Genomic DNA, 21,903 nt, shown 5'->3' with positions numbered 1-21,903 from the left:
TAATTTTAATTATATAGTAACAATCATAAAAATATATTTGAGTAATGAGTATATACATCAATCATGATTATTATTATTGTTATTATTATTATTTTTTTTTAAGATCAAAATTAAATGTTCATATTATTGTAATATCGATTAAATATTACACTTATTTTAATAAGTCAATGTATATAATTCTTTATAATATAAGTCACGATCGTGAAGTTTGTTGTTCAATAAAGAACTAGTTTTTAGTCTTCAAATTTCTCTCTATTGATATTAAAACGTAATAAAAACCTAATTGTAATTAAATAGTAACAATCATAGAAATATATTTAAGTAATGAGTATATACATCAATTATAATTATTAATATTATTATTATTATTATTTTTTTTAAGATCAAAATTAAATGTTCATATTATTGTAATATCGATTAAATATTACACTTATTTTAATAAGTCAATGTATATAATTCTTTATAATGTAAGTCACGATCGTGAAGTTTGTTGTTCAATAAAGAAATAGTTTTTAGTCTTCAAATGTCTCTCTATTGACATTAAAACGTAATAAAAACATATTTAATTTTAGATGTAACATCTAAGATACCTGCCTAAGCAATATACATGAATTATGTATTTAGTTTATAATATTGAACATGTGAAAACCTTTAGGTTTATTTAAAATAATAAATATAATTGTTAATGTGAATCAAGTTAAAAACAAATTGTTGTCTTAAATATTAAACAATCCCAACATGCAAAATAACTAACTATACTTTATTTTATTCGAAATAATGTAGTTTTTATTTCAAATTGTTTTTTAATTTGAATCGGATCTAATTTAAATAAAATTCGTTGTTTTTAAAAATTAATTAAGTTATAATTGTAAGTTTAAACCATATATATACTAGAAAAGAGGAAGTAAGTGGAATGACAGAGCACAGAGGGGTACACTGCAAAGTGTAGGTCCGTTAATCCGATCATCTAAACTTTGAAACTTGTCTAACTATTTTTTGGAAAATTGGTTTTTATAAAATTAAAAATCTCAGAAAAATATTCTGCCTTGGAATATGAAATTAAAAATAGGTAAGTACGTGGTTGTTAATAAAAATGAAAAATGTAAAAAAAATAGTTGTATAAATACTTTCTTTTTTATGTTATTTTGTAATGACTTAATTTTTTCTAAGAAAAAATATTTTATTAAGCGCTTATACTTTTCAAAATAATGAGTGCCTTTACTGTTAAATGAAATACACAGTACCTATATAAATGCAGGTATCCAACGATTGTTATTTACATTTTTAATTTTTGTTTATAAGCTTATATACATGTTGTATCTTAAATGTTTCGATTATTTTTTCCCATATGTTTTGTTAACATGACAATAATATTATGTCAGTATTCGCGATCAACAGGTCGAACTAAGGGGAACAATTGGTAGATCGTATTAAATATTAATTATCACAATATTGGTTGATCATGGCGTAATCTTAGACACACTTTAACGCATTGTATACAAAGTAAAGTATTAGCGATGAAAAACGTACTTTTTTCCGATGTAGAAATAATAAAAGAAGAATATTGTTTGATATACATATACAATTTATTATTAATATGCTGCATGTAATAATATAAATAATATACCCACCTAAATAAATAGTGGTCGATCATCGCCAGATACTTAATATTTTTAATCAAGGTCACTTGTTGTAAAAGGTTGGCGACCTCTGGTTCAGGTCCTTTGAATTTTTGTACATGTATAAAGGATTAGTATGAAAATCGTTTTGAAAAATACATCCACATGGTGTACAAGTTTATTGAATTCATATTTTTGTGTCGGTACCTTAACCTCTTCTCCAGAAGTGTTTACCCTTATTGCGCACTTGCGCCTGCAGTGCCACTTGCAGTGGCGAACTCAGAAATTTGCAACGGTAGGTATGGGATGCTAATATCTTAAAAGTTACCTATAACTTATAAGTAATAATACATTTTTGTAAATTGTTGAGGTAAAACCAAAGACACAAATAACTGGTATTTATATGGGTCACGCACTCACGACGACCCCCCCCCCCTCCATCCGAAAATACATAATATACGTGTTTAATAAAGATCTGACGGTCAGTCAACGAATCGAATTATTTAATAGTCTTTATACGATATTAGTATATTACAATAAACATTTTATCCAATGGACTTAGTAAAACTCATAGTCAACGTCACATCAAACAACCATTTTATTACAGCCCAATAATTTCTATCATTTCAAAAAAGCAGCATGATGTAGGTATATCAATACAGGAAAATTTTAAAATTTCAAAATATTCTTGGCCTAAAATAAGAAAATGACACGCTCGACGTAGAGCAAACTGAAACTACTTTCAAAGAACTTGAAGTTTGGAGTACATATTTTAAGTCCTCAGAAAAGGTGTTAAAGTCAACACAATAAAAGAGATGGATTTTCCGTCCTTGGTTTGTGAAAATAAAATGTCTGTTGAAAAAAAGACTTGGTAAATGCTACTATTTCACCATTTATAAAAGAGGAAAATAAAGATTATTTCCAACAATTAATTAAATAAACCTTATTTATATACTAAATTCAAAATTGTCTATTAAATGTTAAACCTAATATTAGAAAATATTGTATTGAATTTAATAATATTTAAAATTTGTTTAATTTTCATAATAAACACTAAAAGTTGGAAAAAAATAAAAAAAAGTCCGTGAGTTTTATTTATTTGGGAACTTGACACGTTTTTACCGATATACTTCCACGGCTTAACACGTTCTAACATTTTTTTGATATTTGAGTTTTATTGTCCAAATAAAGGGAGAAAATATAACTTATCTCTGCATAAGTAGTGATATACGTGTAAGCTATCAAAGGGTCTTAAATTTTTATTGACATGTATTTTTACAATTTTCTTCAGATCTCAAAAACTATTGTGAACAACTCAAAATCAACTTTTTGGCACTTATCAGTTATCATGTCATTGATTTCAAATAATGTATATTATAAAACGAATTTGCGGTACCTACATCCAGACATACAAAAGTACGAAACCTGCATGTACGATGATCCACGCTCATTTCTGTTACACCCAGTGGCGCAACTAGAAAAAAATTGATATAGGGGTTACAATGTTACATTATTAAAATATATATACATAACATAAAATATACTAGGCCTCGGAGAAATTTCGGGGGGGGAGGTACAACTTTTAAAACTTAGAAAAACACGTGTCATGTAGTCTGTGTCCGGAGTAGTTGTGGCAACAGGGATAAACAGCATTTTAAATAGTTTACGTATGTGTCTTATTTAGGTACATCTGATATTCTAATCTTGTATCTATTCTTATTGGCATTCAATATAATTAGTATCTAGAAACTTTTTTTTATTTTTTACTTCAAAATACTAGAAATACAATGAGGAAGAGGTACATTTTATATTTTTATTTTTATTTATTTTAGGATATCTATATAGTCTGTAACATATTATATAATATCATAAAAACTAGTATTTATAATCAATGGTAATATGTACCTATATAAATTATAATCATGATATAACTATACTTAGTTATATCACGCATATAATAGTAAGCACATTTTCTGACAGTATATATTTTGTATTTTTTGACATAAATACAACGCAAGGAAGGAGGCTCTCCAGCGACAGAACCCTTTAATAAAGTCAACTGTTGGCGATAATTTATCAACGAACGTTATATTAAAATATGCAATAATAATTAATAAAAATATATGAATGTTCGAATGCTCAACGATGATTCAGAGAAAGTGTGAACATGGGATGTTTAGAGTAAATGAGCTGTAGATGGATATCCCTGCCCTAAAGGGCAAAGGCCCAAGACAAACCCTCACTATGCCTCCACTTTCTATAATATAGTCTATACGGCATATACCTACCGAATAATACAATGATGTACATTAAATTGTTGATTTACGTTATTGTTCGGGTTAACCTGTCCATTATCGTACTGTTATTGATAGCTATTTACGACTTGTCGTATTAATGAATACCAACTATAATAATATAGGTCAATTAACTCGTATGGCAATAATTATATACGATTGATATTATCTATATTATACGGTTAATCCAAATTACGTCAACACTCGACATGTATATTATAATATTATGGATAAAGTACTAAAGTAGTTATCATACAAGTGTAAATGTGTAATAATAATAATTATACTCAGAAATTTTCCTCGCACTTTTCAATAATAAATTTAAAAATGTCATATAATTTATTATTATGAAGGAAAAAGAAAATTAAATATCGAGTAATCGATATATTATATTATAGAGTAGATAGATACTAGATAATATTATTATTATTGATATTGTAAATCGTGAAAAAAAAGCAAAAAATTTGTCAGAAGTGGGATTCGAACCCACGCCCTCAGATGAGGACCAGAATGCTCGAAACGACCTGCATTGCAGGCCAAGGTGTAACCTTGAGTCTGGCGCCTTAGACCGCTCGGCCATCCTGACATGTATATCACTAGTGAAAATTAGTCTTATTAAACTGATTTATATTATAAATTATCAACTACTTTTATTTTACTTCGAATTTAAGCAGTTATTGATTAGGTGTATTTATATAAAATAAATCATAAATTATCAAATACTATAGTTTACATAATAATAAATTATAAATGGTACATTTTAAAATTACCTACCTATTTGATGACAAGAAGTTCGCACACATGTTGGCTGCAAGGAGACAGAATTTTCGGTAAGTACCTATAAGTACCTAACACAATCCGTGTTAATTTTTATTGTAATTTTAAATATAGACAATATAGTATATAATATTACTATTTAATACTTCCCCTAACCTAACTTAACACAATGCGTGTGGCGCGTTGGCCTATATTACTAAATATAATATTTATATTAATATATTATATATTTTTTTATAAGTAATGTACCAATAGATAATAGGTATAGAATGAATTAATTTTTCAGAAAACAATTTCAATTTTCATTTTGTGAATAAAATACAATAATTTGTATAAAAAGTTTTAAGTACCTACTACCTACCTATCTACTCACGAATAATATTTTTAAATTACAACAAAATAACTAAAATCGTTAATCTTCGTTTAAATGTTATCCAATTTCATTCAAAATTGAGACTAAAATATTTATAAAAAAACTCTGTTTATAATTTTTTTTTTAAATTTTTTGGTTACAGTATGAAATACTTATGAGAAACCTTTTATTATATTTTCAATCCTTACCTATAAAAATAGGAAATTTTATAAATTTTATAATTCAAATTTAATTTCAAATTTTCGTGATTTTGTTAAAATTTGAACTTTAGTCATACACTCTTAAAAAAAATATACGCAATCTTTTTTTTTATAATAGGTATTATTAAAAACTTATGAGGAACCTTTCATTACATTTTCAAGTTGTTTGACTAATTTTAATTGACTATCATTAAAAAAAAATTATAAAAATTTAAATATCTACGAGTATTTTAAAAAGAACCAAAATATTTTTATCATTTTAGATTCTAAGCGAAGAGATGAATGTATTGATTTTACAATGATGTGTGTTTTTTTTTGTCTGATCATCACCTTTTAGGACAGTAAAAGTGCTTGGATTTTCTTCAACAGTAACTTTTCTGATAAGAAAGCGAATTTAGTTGGTATTTTGGGGGGGGGGGGGGGGTCAAACGTAAAAATTTCCCAGTAGTTTTCAAAAGCGACATGAAAAACAAAAGAAAAATTAAGGAAAAACGGGAATTTTTACACAAGATCTGTTTTTGAGAAAATCGATTTTGGTTTTTGGTGCAACTCTAAAACAAATGATCATAGGTACATGAAATTTTGACTGAATGTTTATATAAGCATTTTCTATACACCATAACATTTTCCAAATATATTGACTTATTCTGAGATTCCTAGGTTATTGTTTCAAAGGCAGATGAAAAAAATTTAAAATCCTTAGTCACAGTTTTTATTTATAAGCATTTAAGGTAAAATCTTAACAAAATACGGAAAAATCACGAAAATTAGCAAATTATTTTGAGTTGAGAATTCATAAAAATGTTTCTTTTGAAATCTAAAATTTGAAAATGTAATACAAGATTATCCATAAGTTTGTCTACCTTTATCAAAAAAAAAATGTCGACAAGAATGTTAAATTAAATTTTTATGAGCGTTTTAAATTCATATTTTTACAATATTTTATATTCACTCGATTTCTCATGTAACGATGTTCTTATTTTGTTGTAATTAAAAACGAATGACTGTAGATACTTGAAAATTTCACTGAATGTTTAAATTAGTATTTTCTATACACGATAAAATAAAAAAATAATCTGACTCTTTTTGAGCTGTTTACGGACATTCTAAGTTTTAAATTTTTTTAGTTTTTTTTCTATAAATATCAATAAAATTTTATTTGTTGGGTAAAAAAGCGTGAAAATTTAATATAAGGCTTCTGATATATCGTTCTAATAGCAGTTGAAAAATATTAAAAATACAAAGGCACAATTTTTTTTTATAAGTATTTAAAGTTCAAATTTTTAATTTATTAATTATTTTGTAGTTAAAAATTTATAAAATTTTCAACTTTTATAGCTAAGGATTAAAAATTGAAAACAAGGCTCCACGTAAATAGGTTATTTATAAACTACTTTATTCACAATAATATCATCAAATATACTTGATAATATCATAGGCGGCCTGACTGACCGTTTTCGCTCAGAACCATTTTTATTATACAATGATATTATATCATTGAATTCAAATTTAATACCATCCATTACAATGACCCACTTGTAATCTACTGTACAGCAGAGCGACATCCACTTACCCACCCATCTAATATTGTAAAAATATGAACTTTAAACGCTCATATAATAATCCGTATTTTGACACACTTTAGGAGTTAGGACACATGTATTTTTAAATGGTAACTTTTAGGGGCGCTAATATTATGTTGTGCCCCGGGTTACATAATGCAAGGCTCCTGATATATTGTTATAATAGCAGTTGAATAATATTAAAAATACATAGGCACAATTTATTTTTATAAGCATTTAAAGTTCAAATTTTGACAAAATTTATCAAATTTAAAATTTAATAATTATTTTGTAGTTAAACGTTTATAAAATGTTCAACTTTTACAGCTAAGGATTGAAAATTTAAAACAAGGTTTCACATAAATAGGTTATAAATAAATTACTAAAATCATAAAATTGAAAGCATAATATGATATCATATTATATCATATTATACATATTATATTGATATAAATATATAATATGACGAATGTCTTTTCTTAATCATTACCAGTGTGAGTGTGTGACACAAAAACAAGAACAATAAATGGAACAATGAAAAAAAAAAAACACTTCATTGTAAAATCAATACGTCCATCGCTCCGCTCAGAATCTAAAATTATAAGTGCCTAAATAAAATAGCTTATTAATTAAAAATACTTTTGTTTTATGTGCTAACAAATGATGCTGAAATATATTGATATTATGAATATTTTCTATCCGACAATATTCGTTTTTCATATTATGTAATTTAGATAAATAAATTAAATGAGTAGCATAAGATTGAAGACTCGATGAAGAGTGGGTACTTTTCCGTTATCTCGACTACCACCCCTATACTATACCAGGCAGTAGGCACCAGCCACACTTTACTGTTCCCCGTAACAACATAACACTGTGGTGTTGTAACTTGAGGTGGTGTTGCATAGTAAGTCGAGGGAGTTCAACATTATCAATAAATTATCACACACTTTTCCATCTGTATAGGCATTATGCGGGTGCTAATTCGGTATGCGCTCTACTGAAAAGTTTCTGAGTCGGTATATAATATATTTTGCTATACAGCGCCATACATACATCGTTTTGATTGCGTTTAGATAGCAACCGGTACAAATAAAGACTACAGGACAGGTGTCCGTGAAACGTGCTGGGTTCAAAATGAAAATGGAGTGGTCACGTAAAGGGTCCCTGTTCTGCGCTACTCGCACGATTTAAGAATTTTATACATTATTCTAAATTTAATAATATATCTTAAATCGTGGCTACTTGTAAGACGGTCGACGGAGACGTCATATATGTATAGACAACAAATGTAGGTGTACAACTTTACTGGTGTAGCATCCTATTGGAAAAAGTTTAATATCGATGGGACCGGTCGTCTTGATGTGATTTTTCGTTCATTTTAAGGAATCGTTACTTACTGGCTACTTCCTTTCGTGTCTACCATAGTCCATAATGGCATAATCATAGAACATAAAAATATATAATTATGTTCTAATAGATCAATGACCATAATAATATAGTGATAGCATTGTTCTGTGGTGATAGTGTTCCGACCTGTGTGATTTTTATTTTTTATTCTTATCATTCCGGGAGGACTGTGATATCATCCGATCCCCGGAATTAAACCACGGAATTCGGCTATGATATTTTTATAATATTTTGTATTATGATCTAAGATAATAATATAATATAATATATTATCATATTATATTATGACTGTAACAGTTACAATTACTGTCCTTAATCCTTACGAGAAATTATTGAGCAGGCTGTATCGAAAACGACACCAGTCTGTAGGCGCACTATTTATGAACTTGGCAGACTTGAAAATGCAAAAATACTTATAACAGTTAGCAGAGAAAATCTTAAAATGACCACGGAGCATAATGACAATATTGCACAGGTGATATATCTATTTATTTAATATACGCATAATTTATTTATAAAATATTTAATTGTGTAATCTATATAAACAGAAAAAAAATGAAATTGTACAACCTGTTCAAAAACAAATAGATGAGTTTAAATCACACTATTTGCAACATTTTGATCCTATCTGTTGTCTAGGAAAAGGAGGTTTCGGGATTGTATTTGTGGCCAAAGATAAATTAATTGGCAAAAATTATGCTATTAAAAGGATACCTTTTCCATCACGGTAAGATGATACTATATATTATGAATAGAGTGCAGATTTTTACGAAATTGCATAAAATTGGGTTTTGTGAGTATTGTTTGTGCCTCATAATAGTTTCAACCAAAAAGAAAAAATTTATTTTTTGATATTTTTACAAAATTTAAAGTTTATTGTATATTGAAGTAAAATTGAATTATTTTCCTACTGTTTGGAAAGTTCAATAAAATTGTAAAATATTATATTGTCGAGTATTTAATTTTATTAACAATGGTTGTTTTATAGTAAATTAATATACATTTTATAATTTATAATAGATAATATTTGTTTTACACAAGTAGATACTTACCTAATTAAGATTTTGAATTAATTGTTTACCTAATAAATTAATAATTATCAAATAAACAATTTAATTGGATACCTACATTTATTTACTAATAGGTACCTCTTTTTTTTTACTACATAAATGGCTTAGTATTGTGATTTTTACTTCTTAAAAATATGTGCTTCACAGATTAAAAAACTATACTCCAAACTAAAGAAGAGCGCACCGGACAGTGACCTGTTTTCATCCGGCGTCGCCTATTTCCCATATAAGGGCATAGGTAGTGACCGGTGAAAAAGGAAATAACTGTGGAATCGGTGCGTTTTTATTTGGTACTGAGTAAGTTACTCAGTAGCTTTGATAAATTTAACTTTTTGGATAAAATAATAAATATGTACTTAATAATGTATGTGCATAAATGTGTTTTATTATTTTATTTATTTATAATAGACAAGAATCTAGAGACCATGTATTACGTGAAGTTAAAGCATTAGCAAAGTTAGAACATAAAAATATTGTTAAGTATTTCAATGCTTGGTTAGAAGAACCTCCTAGAAGTTGGCAAGAAGAACAGGATAACAAGTGGATGCCAAAATCTGAGTAAATAAAATAAAAATTATAATTTATCAATTTAACAACCTAGTGTAAAGTAAAAGTAAGGTAAACCTAAAACAATTTATCTTACAATAATTTTTAAATACCTCTATAAGTAATGTATTACACTAATCAATCAGTAAATCAGTTGAATCTAATCGTAGTGAATACTACTACTTGTGGAATTTCATATACTTAACACTTTATATTCAAATACAGTTAATATCATGCCATTTAAATATTGTAAATATTTTTACTAAAGGAATTGTACAGAAAAAACTTGTACTAGAAAAAAAAATTATACAGTTAATACACTATCACAGAATATATTATTTTAAATACACTATCAATCAAAAATTGTTTTGACATTGATATTTATACTTTATAGTTCATACTATACAAGTCACAACTTACTTCAATAAGACTTGATTATAATTAATACATTTTTAAAAATTAAGTTTTTTGGGGGATATCATAATGGTACTTGTGTTACCTTTACAAAAAGAATGTGATACTAAAAGTACCCATTGTGACGCCAATGTGCATACTGGAACAGTAGTCCTTGTAAGGGTAGTCTAGAGCAGTGGCGTCAAAGAATATATTTACCTATGACAATAATTGTCATAGGTGATTTTAGTAGGTAGGGGGTCACTCACCTTTGTCATTCTATAGTTTTTTTATGAAAATTTGCTTAATAGACTATATAAACTATACTTGTAAAGTAATTATAAGAAATAGATGGGTGTCAAAATTTTATGTGGAGGTGTCTTATATCATAGGTAAAATTTTGGACTTCGGCGCCACTGGTCTAGAGTAGTGGTTCCTAATTAGTTAAACTTCAATTAGTCCAGGGACCCTTTTTTTTGTAAATACTTACTTTTAAATTTAAATAAATTGATTATTCACCTTTTTCACGATATTCGAGTTTTAATAGTCCAACAATATTTCAAACGATTGCGAATTTAATAGTTTCACTTAAATATAATCAAAATTAACAATCACAACATTCACAACAGTTCTATAAAACCACGGACCCCCTAACATCAATACACAGACCACCATTTGGGAACTACTGTTCTAGAGTCTGCAATTAATTAATAACTTTAGATGATAACCATCTGCATATTCTTAGCATTGGCAGTTGGCAAATGAAAACCCTACATTTCTCATGGAAAATAAATTAATCTTAGTGTAATACGATTAGCACATAGGTCAATTCATTTTTGTCTGCTATTTCTACCATACAAAAAATATTTAATTTTTATTAATATATGAGTTTTATACTTTAAATGTATTTAGTATGAAATTTATATTTTAGAATATAAGATTAATATATTCATATAATCATCTACTGATATTACAATATTGTGTTTGTTTTCTAGTTATATGGACACAAGCAGTATTATAACAACTAGTCAAACACAAGTTACCAATCATTGTTCAATAGAATCATATAACGATAAAAGTGATTTGTCTTGTATTGTTTTTGACAGTAATAATAAAGATGAAATATTAGATATAAGTTCAGACAAATTAACTAAAGGTAGTAAACAACGGAAACATAAATTTGAGTATGATACAACAAGTGAGCGAAATGAAACTATACAATACTAAAAATGGAACTTTGTGCGAGACATAGTTTAAGAGAATGGTTACTTTATTATAAAAATAGAGATAAAATAGATATTTTAAAGATTATTGGCCAAATTACGGTTGGTGTTGAATATATTCATTCAAAAGGACTCATACATAGAGATTTAAAGGTATGAACAATAATTACTTATTGTAATTTATAATAATGTACAGCAATAATTAATATTGATTGTAAAATGTAAAGGTATAATTTAATATGAAATTGAGAATTGTGAACACTAAAATTTATTTATTTATTTTGTGATATTTCAATTAAAATACTTTACTATTTCGCAATTACATTTTTTTAACAATAGGATTTCAAATTAATTCACCTAGCTAAATAATTTAAACAACTTATTCATCCTACCCTATTTAAGATTTTTCTATTTTTCTATAAACTTATTTTGAAATGTGTCTTGTTGATCTTTATGAGAGGCTACAATGTTTAGACATTTTCATATTAAATATTTCACTGAAATAACTAAAAATATTTCATTTTCAATTAAAAGTTGTTTTTTAATTTTAAAGCCAAAACTTGTATATAGTGTGATTATTCATTTAGTAATTAACTATAATTTATTTTATTTTAGCCTTCAAATATATTTTTTTCATTGGATAACCAAATCAAAATAAGCGATTTTGGTTTAGCTACAAAAATGATAAATTCTGATTCAGAGACTGAATACGATGATAAACAACATACTGATCAAGTGGGTACACAATTCTATATGAGTCCAGAACAGGTAAATAATGTTAAATAAATGTAAGAATCAGTGTTCGGAACTTTCACTAAAAAAATGGACTCGTTCATGTTCACGTTCAGTCCTTAAAAAAGGAACTCGTTCACGTTCATGTTTTTTTCAAACAACGTGTTCACGTTCTTTTAAAAAACAAACGTGTTCATTGGGTCGTTCATTTAATTTTTTTTTTATGAATCGTTAGCCTGCTGTTAATATAAAAATTAAAAACTCATAAACATAATAAGTACATATATTATACGACTCAACCAAAAAATAAAAATAAAATTTAGACTTTAAAGCATATACAATTCATAAAGTATCTAAATTAATTATTAATATCTGACACTATATTTGAGTTACACTTTCATAAGGATTTCCTAGTGATAAAATTAAGCGAATACTATATAGGGTACTTATTATGATAAACCGATTAGGTTTATTACAAATTCGGGGAAATCATAATACTATTGTTGTATGTCTAGCCGGGGACACTGGAATTTCATGTATTTAATTTATATATTTTGCAATCAAACAAATATTATAGGAATTATAATGGGAAAAATTAAAATGTTATTATTATAATATGATTAATTAATATATTTTATACATATAATATTTATTAAATGGTAAATAAATTAAAAATCTTAAAAATCGATCAAAATCATTAATAATATAAACGTCGTTCACGTTCTATTTGCAAAAAACGAGTGACGTTCATGTATCGTTCACTATATATGAATGTGAACGCGTTCATGAATGACGTTCTTTCCAAACACTGGTAGGAATACCTAATTATTTTTAAACAAATTCTACAGATGATACTAGGAAACTTATATAATTTTAAAGTAGATATTTATTCTCTTGGCATTATATTTTTTGAATTGCTCAATTCTTTTACTACTGAAATGGAAAGATGCAAAACATTAAAGGTCCTTAGAAGAGGTACAATGCCTAGTGAATTTTTGAAAATGTATAAAGATACAACTGAAGTAAGTGAGAATATGTTTAAAATTAAATAAAAAATAATGTGATAACTAAAAATATTAATAATTATTTTTGTTTTTAGAAAGAATTGGTGTGCAATATGTTATCGAAAGATCCTGAAAAACGTTATACTACATCTCAAATTATTGCAATACTTGATAGAAGGATCATCAATTTATTTGTGCTACCAGACACGGATCTAGAGCAAAGGTTTCCCCAGGGCCCCGACAATATTTTTACCTGGACAGGGACATAAACACGCCAACACCGGGTAGTTGGTGGGAGATGCTATAGAAGATATATATTCCGCTGATTGTCCAAATAAACATCTATTCAGTTGTTTGAAACCAGAAAAAATTAACAGTAACAGTAATGGAATTTCAATAAAACTCATAATATACAATTACCTAGGCTCTTTCTTTATATCCTTATTTTTGCTTATGCACAGATTTAGATATGTAATCACGTAGATACTAAATATATACGCTTAATAATTGAACAATTTGTATAGTGCCAACAACTACTGTAGTAGGTATATATACTCTGTTCCATCTAAGAGTGGACCGCTTTCGCTAGACTGAGCCGTTGAACAGTGCCTGACCCCCCATGCGATGGCTATGCGTTCTGTGATTGGCGGACAGTCATTGCCAGCCTTCGTCGGTCGTCGGGCGCCCGTGTTAAAACTCTTACCGATGTCTGGATTGTGGTGGGAATGCGCGAAAAAAACGTGGTTTGTTCAGCCGAGTGGTTCACTCTTAGATGGAACAGAGTATAGTATGTACATTGTACATATAATACATATTATAATATTTTTTATTTGAGAGGACGTGATACCCTCATGTGTTATCCTCTTAACACATTTTATACTTATTTTTTTTCTTTAAAGTGATAATTCTTAGTGGACTTTTGAAAATAATATGTAAACGTTTAAACGCTACTAAGGAGCATGCACGTCATATATCTGCTATGCAACTTTAGTGCACCAATCTCCTATCCCTACTTATCAGCGCGGATCTTAACTCAGCTGGTCTCACAGCTTATTAGTTATTATATTATTATTATATCGTACTTATCATAATAATATTATTACCAGTGAGCCGTATATTATTATTGCTGTATTAATGTACTATTATTTTATTACTGTATTATGTTTCACTTCATCCGTGGGAGTCCACGCACTACTCTTTTTTTTTATAAGATTTTACCGGCTTTAACATGTAAGGGTTAGCTAAATTTTTTACATATAAAAATTTGTTAATATTTATGATAAAAAATTGGTTTATATTTACATTCATGTTAATTAATCTAAAGTTTGTTTGTTAGATCTTTGATTACATTTTGAGATTGACTTGATACCTAATAAGTTTGTTATTCATTGAGAATTTAATTTACGTTGGATGGGAGACTCAGAATTGTGATTTTTTGTTTGTATAAAACAATATTAGGGCATTCCTTAAATAAATGATTTTGTGATTTGTGATGCATGTTTGACATGAATTGCATGTTTTATACTTATCCATATTTCAAATTATAATACTTGTATATTTTAGAAATTAAATACAAATTAATTAATAGACATTATTAATGTTCTTAATATAGATATATTTTCTACTAAATCATTGTTTTTCATACTTTAGAATATAATAATATTATTTAACTAACATTGCTAAAAAAAGGTATATAGTCTGCACTCTAGTGGTAGACTGAACTCTACCAGACAATTACATTCATAGAAGCTAAATCGTCTTACAGAAAATTAAATGTTATTTATGCTAGGGCGCTAGGTACTATTGCATTGATGTATTATAATTTATATTAAAAGAATATTTAATATTATACAATATTATGATACAAATAGTAGATAATCTGCAATAATTTAATGTTACGATCATCAAAGCCGTAACTGAAAGCAATTTTTGGGAGATCCAATGTTTTTATAAATATAAATACTGTATATAAAATCATTTAATAAGAAAAATGATTCTGAGCTAAGGCAGTCTGCCAGCCTATAGTACTAAGTTTAGTATTTGATATTATTGCTATAAATGTAATTTATTTTAATATTAGTACCTAATACAGCAAGTTGAATTAATATTTTCCTAAAACATTGTATTTAAAAATGGCATTGTGTGTATAACATATAGTTATATACTTTAAAAGTTTTAACTACCCACAAATTATATTTTTAAGTAAAAAAATTAAAATTGTTATTCATTGTTATAATATCTGATATTGACAAATGTAAACTTAAAATGTCTATAAAAAAAAGTAAAAACCGTGTTTGTATAATTATATATTTTCAATTGTTTAGATTACAGTATGAACTACTTATGAGAAACCTTGTTTTGAAATTTCAATCCTTATAGCGGTAAAAGTTTACTGACTGATGAATATTATTAACATTTTAACTTTAAATACTTAAATAAAAAATGTTGCTTATAAGTCTTTAATATTTTTGAACTGCTATTAAAACAACTTATAAAGAAACTTGTATTAAATTTTCAAGGTTTTTGAAAAAACAAAAATTATTATTCAATATTTATAGAATTATATTATGACTAATGTCAAAATACTTAGGTCTGTTAATAGTATATCCCATATGTTTACTAATTTATTATAACAGTAATAATTTAATATTATGTAACCACATGTAACCAATAGAAACCCTTTAAATAAACAAAAAAAAATCTTTTTTCATGAGCTGAAAATATATATGTTTGAATGTGAAATTGCTCTGCCCCAGTGATGTAGCTAGATGGGAATAAGCCCCAAGGCAGTAAATAAACTAAACCCCCTTAATAAATATTATCTTTGTGAAAATTCAAAATTTACATGTAATATTTTGGGGCCCCATGGCACTGCCCAACTTTTACCTTTGATAACTATGCGACTGCGCTGCCACCCACACTCCCTGTCTATTCAAATACATTACCTAAATTACCCAATGTTAAATCAAATGTATTCTTTATCCTCTCTGGTATACCTCAAAGTGGGCACTCCATCTTCATCAACAGTTTTAGTAAAGAAATAAACATCATTGTCAATGTCTATGTTTCGCACACGGCATTATGCTTTTTATGCAACATTTAAACTGCAAAATGACTTAGATAGCTTTGTTGTTCTTTTTGATGAATTAGGTTTGTCACTGAATCTAGGTAAGTGTAAAACCATGATGTTCATTAGAACCTGCACCCCAATAATATTCTCCTATCAAATTCATGATTTGATAATTTCTTGCTGTGATAGATTTGTGATGGATCTTGGGTTCAAACTTTCCAGTAGCCTTGACCCAGGTCTTCATATTGAAATGGTTTGTTGCAAGCTCTAAGAGTTTTGGGTATAATAATGAGATTGTCAAAGGACCTTAAACTAACTTCTTCATTGAAAGTTTTAAACTGTTCATTAGTCCGACCAATTATTGAATATGGAGCCATCATTTAGGATCCCCATACAACCGACATTAAAAAAAAATTATAAAAATTTAAATATCTACGAATAAATTAAAAAGAACCAAAATATTTTTATCATTTTAGATTCTAAGCAAAGCGATGAATGTATTGATTTTACAATGATGTGTGTTTTTTTTTTTTTATTGTTTTTTTTTTTCTGTTATCACATTTAGGACAGTAAAAGTGCTTGGATTTTCTTCAACGGTAACTTTTCTGATAGGAAAGTGAATTTAGTTGATACTTTGGGTGGTCAAACGTAAAAATTTCCCGGTAGTTTTCAAAAGCGACGTGAAAAACAATAGAAAAATTAAGGAAAAACGGGAATTTTTACACAAAATCTGTTTTCGAGAAAATCGATTTTGGTTTTTGGTGCAACTCTAAAGCAAATGATCATAAAATTAGGTACATGAAATTTTGACTGAATTTTTATATAAGCATTTTCTATACACCATAACATTTTCCAAATATATTGACTTATTCTGAGATTCCTAGGTTATTGTTTCAAAGGCAGATGAAAAAAATTTAAAATCCTTAGTCACAGTTTTTATTTATAAGCATTTAAGGTAAAATCTTAACAAAATACGGAAAAATCACGAAAATTAGCAAATTATTTTGAGTTGAGAATTCATAAAAATGTTTCTTTTGAAATCTAAGATTTGAAAATTTAATACAAGATTATCAATAAGTTTGTCTACCTTTATCAAAAAAAAAAAAAATGTCTACAAGAATGTCAAATTAAATTTTTATGAGCGTTTTAAATTCATATTTTTACAATATTTTATATTCACTCGATTTCTCATGTAACGATTTTCTTATTTTGTTGTAATTAAAAAACGAATGACTGTAGATACTTGAAAATTTCACTGAATGTTTAAATTAGTATTTTCTATACACGATAAAATAAAAAAATAATCTGACTCTTTTTCGAGCTGTTTACGGACATTCTCAGTTTTAAATTTTTTTTAGTTTTTTTTCTATAAATATCAATAAAATTTTATTTGTTGGGTAAAAAAGTGTGAAAATGTAATGCAAGGCTCCTGATATAATGTTACAATAGCAGTTGAAAAATATTAAAAATACAAAGGCACAATTTTTTTTTGTAAGCATTTAAAGTTCAAATTTTGACAAAATTTATCAAATTTAAAATTTAATAACTACTTTCAATTTTGTAGTCAAAAATTTATAAAATTTTCAACTTTTATAGCTAAGGATTGAAAATTTAAAAACAAGGTTCTATGTAAATAGGTTACATATAAATTACTTTATTCACAATATCATAGGCTGACTGACCGTTTTTGCTCGGAATCGTTTTTCTTATATAATATCAATTATCATTATATCATTGAATTCAAATTTAACACCATCCATTACAGTGAACCACTTGTAACATACTGTACAGCAGAGCGACATCCACTTACCCTCATATTTTATTTTGTTAATAATATATAACTTTTGTTTATGTACAAAAGGGCTCATCCCGTATATTCTAAAATAAAGTAAATAATATATTTATCATTTTTTTCTCACCGACTTTCCTACATTTAACATATTATAATTATACACCTATTACTAAAATGAAAATTTTTTTTATTAAAACAAATTACAGTATTTAGGGTATCTTCTTATAGATATTATAATTGTAACCGTTGGTTTGAGTAATGTTGTTAGTAATGTATAGTAATTATGAATTAGTGATTACTTATTTGTAATACTATTGTTATATTGTGGGTAGATCCGATAATCAATATCTACTAGGGAAAACATGCAAATAATGAATCGTGATTTAAATTTTATAAAATAATTTCTTCAAACAACATTTTCTGTATTAGTAGATTAGATAATTAATGAAGCCCTCCAAATCCTCCCCAAATTGCGCCTATGGTTAGAGTTGAAAAAATAAGCTTTAAAACGTCCTTCTAGTCTCTACTCTCAAGGAATCTATAGGTATAGGTAACTTTAATTAAATTTATTTAAAGGTACAGTAGTTTTTGAGTCTATAAACTCTTCGGTAATACCAACATACCAACATACCAACATCCATTTTTGGTTGTACAAGTGTGTATACTTCACCTATGATTGCATTGTCTCCACCGCAGAATAATTATTGTTTCTTTGATATGATGTTTTATTATAATAATATGTAGTTAAATAGGAATACATAAATAAACACACAAGTTGACACTGCTTTGTTTCCATTATGAATGATCTCTTTATTTAATTATTTAAGGGTGTATACAATATTTTGTTATTAGGTCGATAGGAAAAATACAAATGCATAACAGTAAATTAGTAAACTATATACTTATAAAGAAAACAAAATACACCATACCTACAAATTATACATATTAGGTTGTAGCTACACATAATTTATGAATAATTATTAGTTAATTAAAAAAAAATGTATAAATGATACAATATTACTTATTTAGAAACAATTAAATAAATATGAAATAACTATGATGAATACAAAATAAAATAAGAAAATAAGAAAATATAATATATTATTATTTTAAAACTGTGAATAGATATGCTTTAAAGTTACATATCTAAGCGTTTATGTGATTTAATTATTCTACCAATTCTACTGATATTGGTTTCTATTTAAACATAATGAATACAAACAGAACACAGCTTAATATTGACAATTTAAACACTATCATACAAATCATCTTTCAAAATCTCAGCTTCAACATTAAAATACAACAGAAAATCGTATAATTTATTAAATTGGAATCCCAAGAAAATAAGTCCTTTATATTATTATTATGTTTTGAAACAATAATCGAAACTCTTTTAAATAATGTAATGTAATGTAATGATTACATAGTTATATTAAATTAAAAAATTGTATTTTTGAAACTAATTCATCGTGGAACGATATTAAAAAATCGTTTGAAAATTATTCAAAATCAAGTTCTAAAGTTACATAAATATTTGAAGACCGGATAGAAGCTTACGGATTATCCGTTTCTTGATTACCACTGTCCTCCAATTCAAATACAAATTGCGTATGACCAATTTCGGTCATTGGCACAAATCCATTCTCAAAGAAAAGAGTCGGATTCGTTTTTCATTTCCGTCGAGATTCCGATGTTTATGAAGATACTTAATGAACATAAAAATCCCAAAGGAGACGCAAATGGAAAACGACTCCGACACTTTAGTTACCATATCGAAGATATCAAAGATATCAACAATAACGGACTATCGAAGCATCAAATTGAACGCAAAACCGTAAAGGCTCAACGTAAACCATTTAAACCTGAACAATGGAAACGATTTGAATGTGTTAACATCAACAAAAAACCAGAAAATGTCATAAACACGAATACCAACCACACGATGCGTTCATGTTGGTATAACGCGTTCTTCAGGAACAAAGAAACAGACGAAAAGCCCTTATAACTGAGAGTTGTCACAACCTCTGAGTCTACCAGTAAATTATCATAACCACAAATAGGTTTGAAAATATGATATCAAAAAATATTTAAAATAGAGAACTAGCAAAACTATTATCAAATTTAACCGCAGAAATTAAATTTACCAAGTAAAAATACGAAGGAGATAATACTTCGTTGGACTTGCATAGATCATTGATTGATATAAATGTGCCTTATGAATTATGGGCATATCAATTTTTGAACACAATCAATTAATATACAAAGTTCAAATATCAGCCTCCACGAATAATTCAGATGAATAATACATAGTACAAACTTTTTGTTTAGAAATAGATTTAATTGAAGACAAAGAAACAAAGGTTTTAAAAAATGTCGTACGTCCCCCCAAAAAAATAATTACCTACGCACAATGTAATATTGATTGATGCGCATTGTAAATAATTAATCAGCATTTAAAAAGACATAATATCCAAGCAAAAAAATAAATATTAAATCATAACAAATGACTAGGAGAATACTTGGGAACCCGTAGAAAATCTTGGTGATCAGGACGCCAATGGACGTGTAAATGTTCTAAGAGTGCAACATAGTCTTCAAACCGTCCATTGGCGTCCTGATCACCAAGATTTTCTACGGGTTCCCAAGTATTCTCCTAGTCATTTGTTATGATTTAATATTTATTTTATTACTTGGATATTATGTCTTTTTAAATGCTGATTAATTATTTACAATGCGCATCAATCAATATTACATTGTGCGTAGGTAATTATTTTTTTGGGGGGACGTACGACATTTTTTAAAACCTTTGTTTCTTTGTCTTCAATTAAATCTATTTCTAAACAAAAAGTTTGTACTATGTATTATTCATCTGAATTATTCGTGGAGGCTAATATTTGCACTTTGTATATTAATTGATTGTGTTCAAAAATTGATATGTCCATAATTCATAAGGTACATTTATATCAATCAGTGATCCAAGCTAGTCCAACGTAATAATATCTCGTTCGTATTTTTTACATGATAAAATTAATTTCTATGGTTAAATTTGATAATAGTTTTGCTGATTCTCTATTTTAAACATTTTTTGAAATTTTATTTTCATACCTATTCGTTGTTGTGATAATTTACTAATCGACTCAGTGGTGGTGACAACTCTCAGTTGGAAGGGCTTTTCGTAATTTTTTTGTTCCGGAAGAACGCACTATACCAACATGAAATCATAGTGTGTTTGGTATTCATACTTACGACAATTTTTAGATTTAGTTGATGTTAACTCATTCAACTCGTTTCCATTGTGAAAATTTAAATGCTTCACATTGAGCTTTTTACGGTTTTGCGTTTCATTTGACGCGCCTATAGTCTGGTATTGTTATCTTTGATGTATGTGATATAGTAACTAACATATCAGCTGAAACAAAAAAATAACAATGAATATTCCTTCAATCATCATTTATAAAAAAATATTAACTACCTATAAATAGCAAATTAATGAATAAAACTATTTTAGATTCTGAGTAGAGCAATGCATATATTCATTTTACAATGATATTTGATTTTTTTGTGCATACTGTATACATAATTTATAGTAAAATAAAATACTTCGATATTCAACTGGATATAAAATATAAAATAGCCAATAACACTTTTTAAAGTAAATTTAAGGTGATTCAACATTTATGTTATAGAAAACTTTTTTTGTACATTTTAACATTTATGGGAAATAATAATATAAGTAGTTGGGGAAATAATTTGAGAGTTACAACAAACTAATATAATCAATATTTTCAAAAATTGGTTTTGCGTGAGAAAGAAATTCAAATTTTAACAACCTTGGATA

The 21,903-nt window shown here is 27.1% G+C and overlaps 1 protein-coding gene and 1 non-coding gene across 2 annotated transcripts; one reads left to right on the top strand and one right to left on the bottom strand.

Annotated features, from left to right (window-relative positions):
• Positions 1-4,378: 4,378 nt before the first annotated feature.
• Positions 4,379-4,499, bottom strand: Trnal-caa (transfer RNA leucine (anticodon CAA)). Its single transcript has 2 exons — positions 4,462-4,499; positions 4,379-4,424 (listed from the first exon to the last, which is right to left on the bottom strand). It is a non-coding gene; the product is annotated as a tRNA-Leu (tRNA).
• A 3,910-nt stretch (positions 4,500-8,409) lies between these two features.
• Positions 8,410-13,675, top strand: LOC132945238 (eukaryotic translation initiation factor 2-alpha kinase 3-like). Its single transcript, XM_061014917.1, is given in 8 exon segments — positions 8,410-8,710; positions 8,784-8,962; positions 9,714-9,863; positions 11,240-11,466; positions 11,469-11,620; positions 12,083-12,235; positions 13,048-13,221; positions 13,299-13,675. Coding segments are annotated over 8 exon segments (1,242 nt in total). The 5' UTR covers positions 8,410-8,677; the 3' UTR covers positions 13,473-13,675.
• Positions 13,676-21,903: the final 8,228 nt, after the last annotated feature.

This window comes from Metopolophium dirhodum, chromosome 5 (genome assembly GCF_019925205.1).
Source record: "Metopolophium dirhodum isolate CAU chromosome 5, ASM1992520v1, whole genome shotgun sequence".
Lineage (NCBI taxonomy): Eukaryota > Metazoa > Arthropoda > Insecta > Hemiptera > Aphididae > Metopolophium > Metopolophium dirhodum.
The sequence above is the reverse complement of the archived record's forward strand: the minus strand, read 5'-3'. Positions and strand labels throughout refer to the sequence as shown.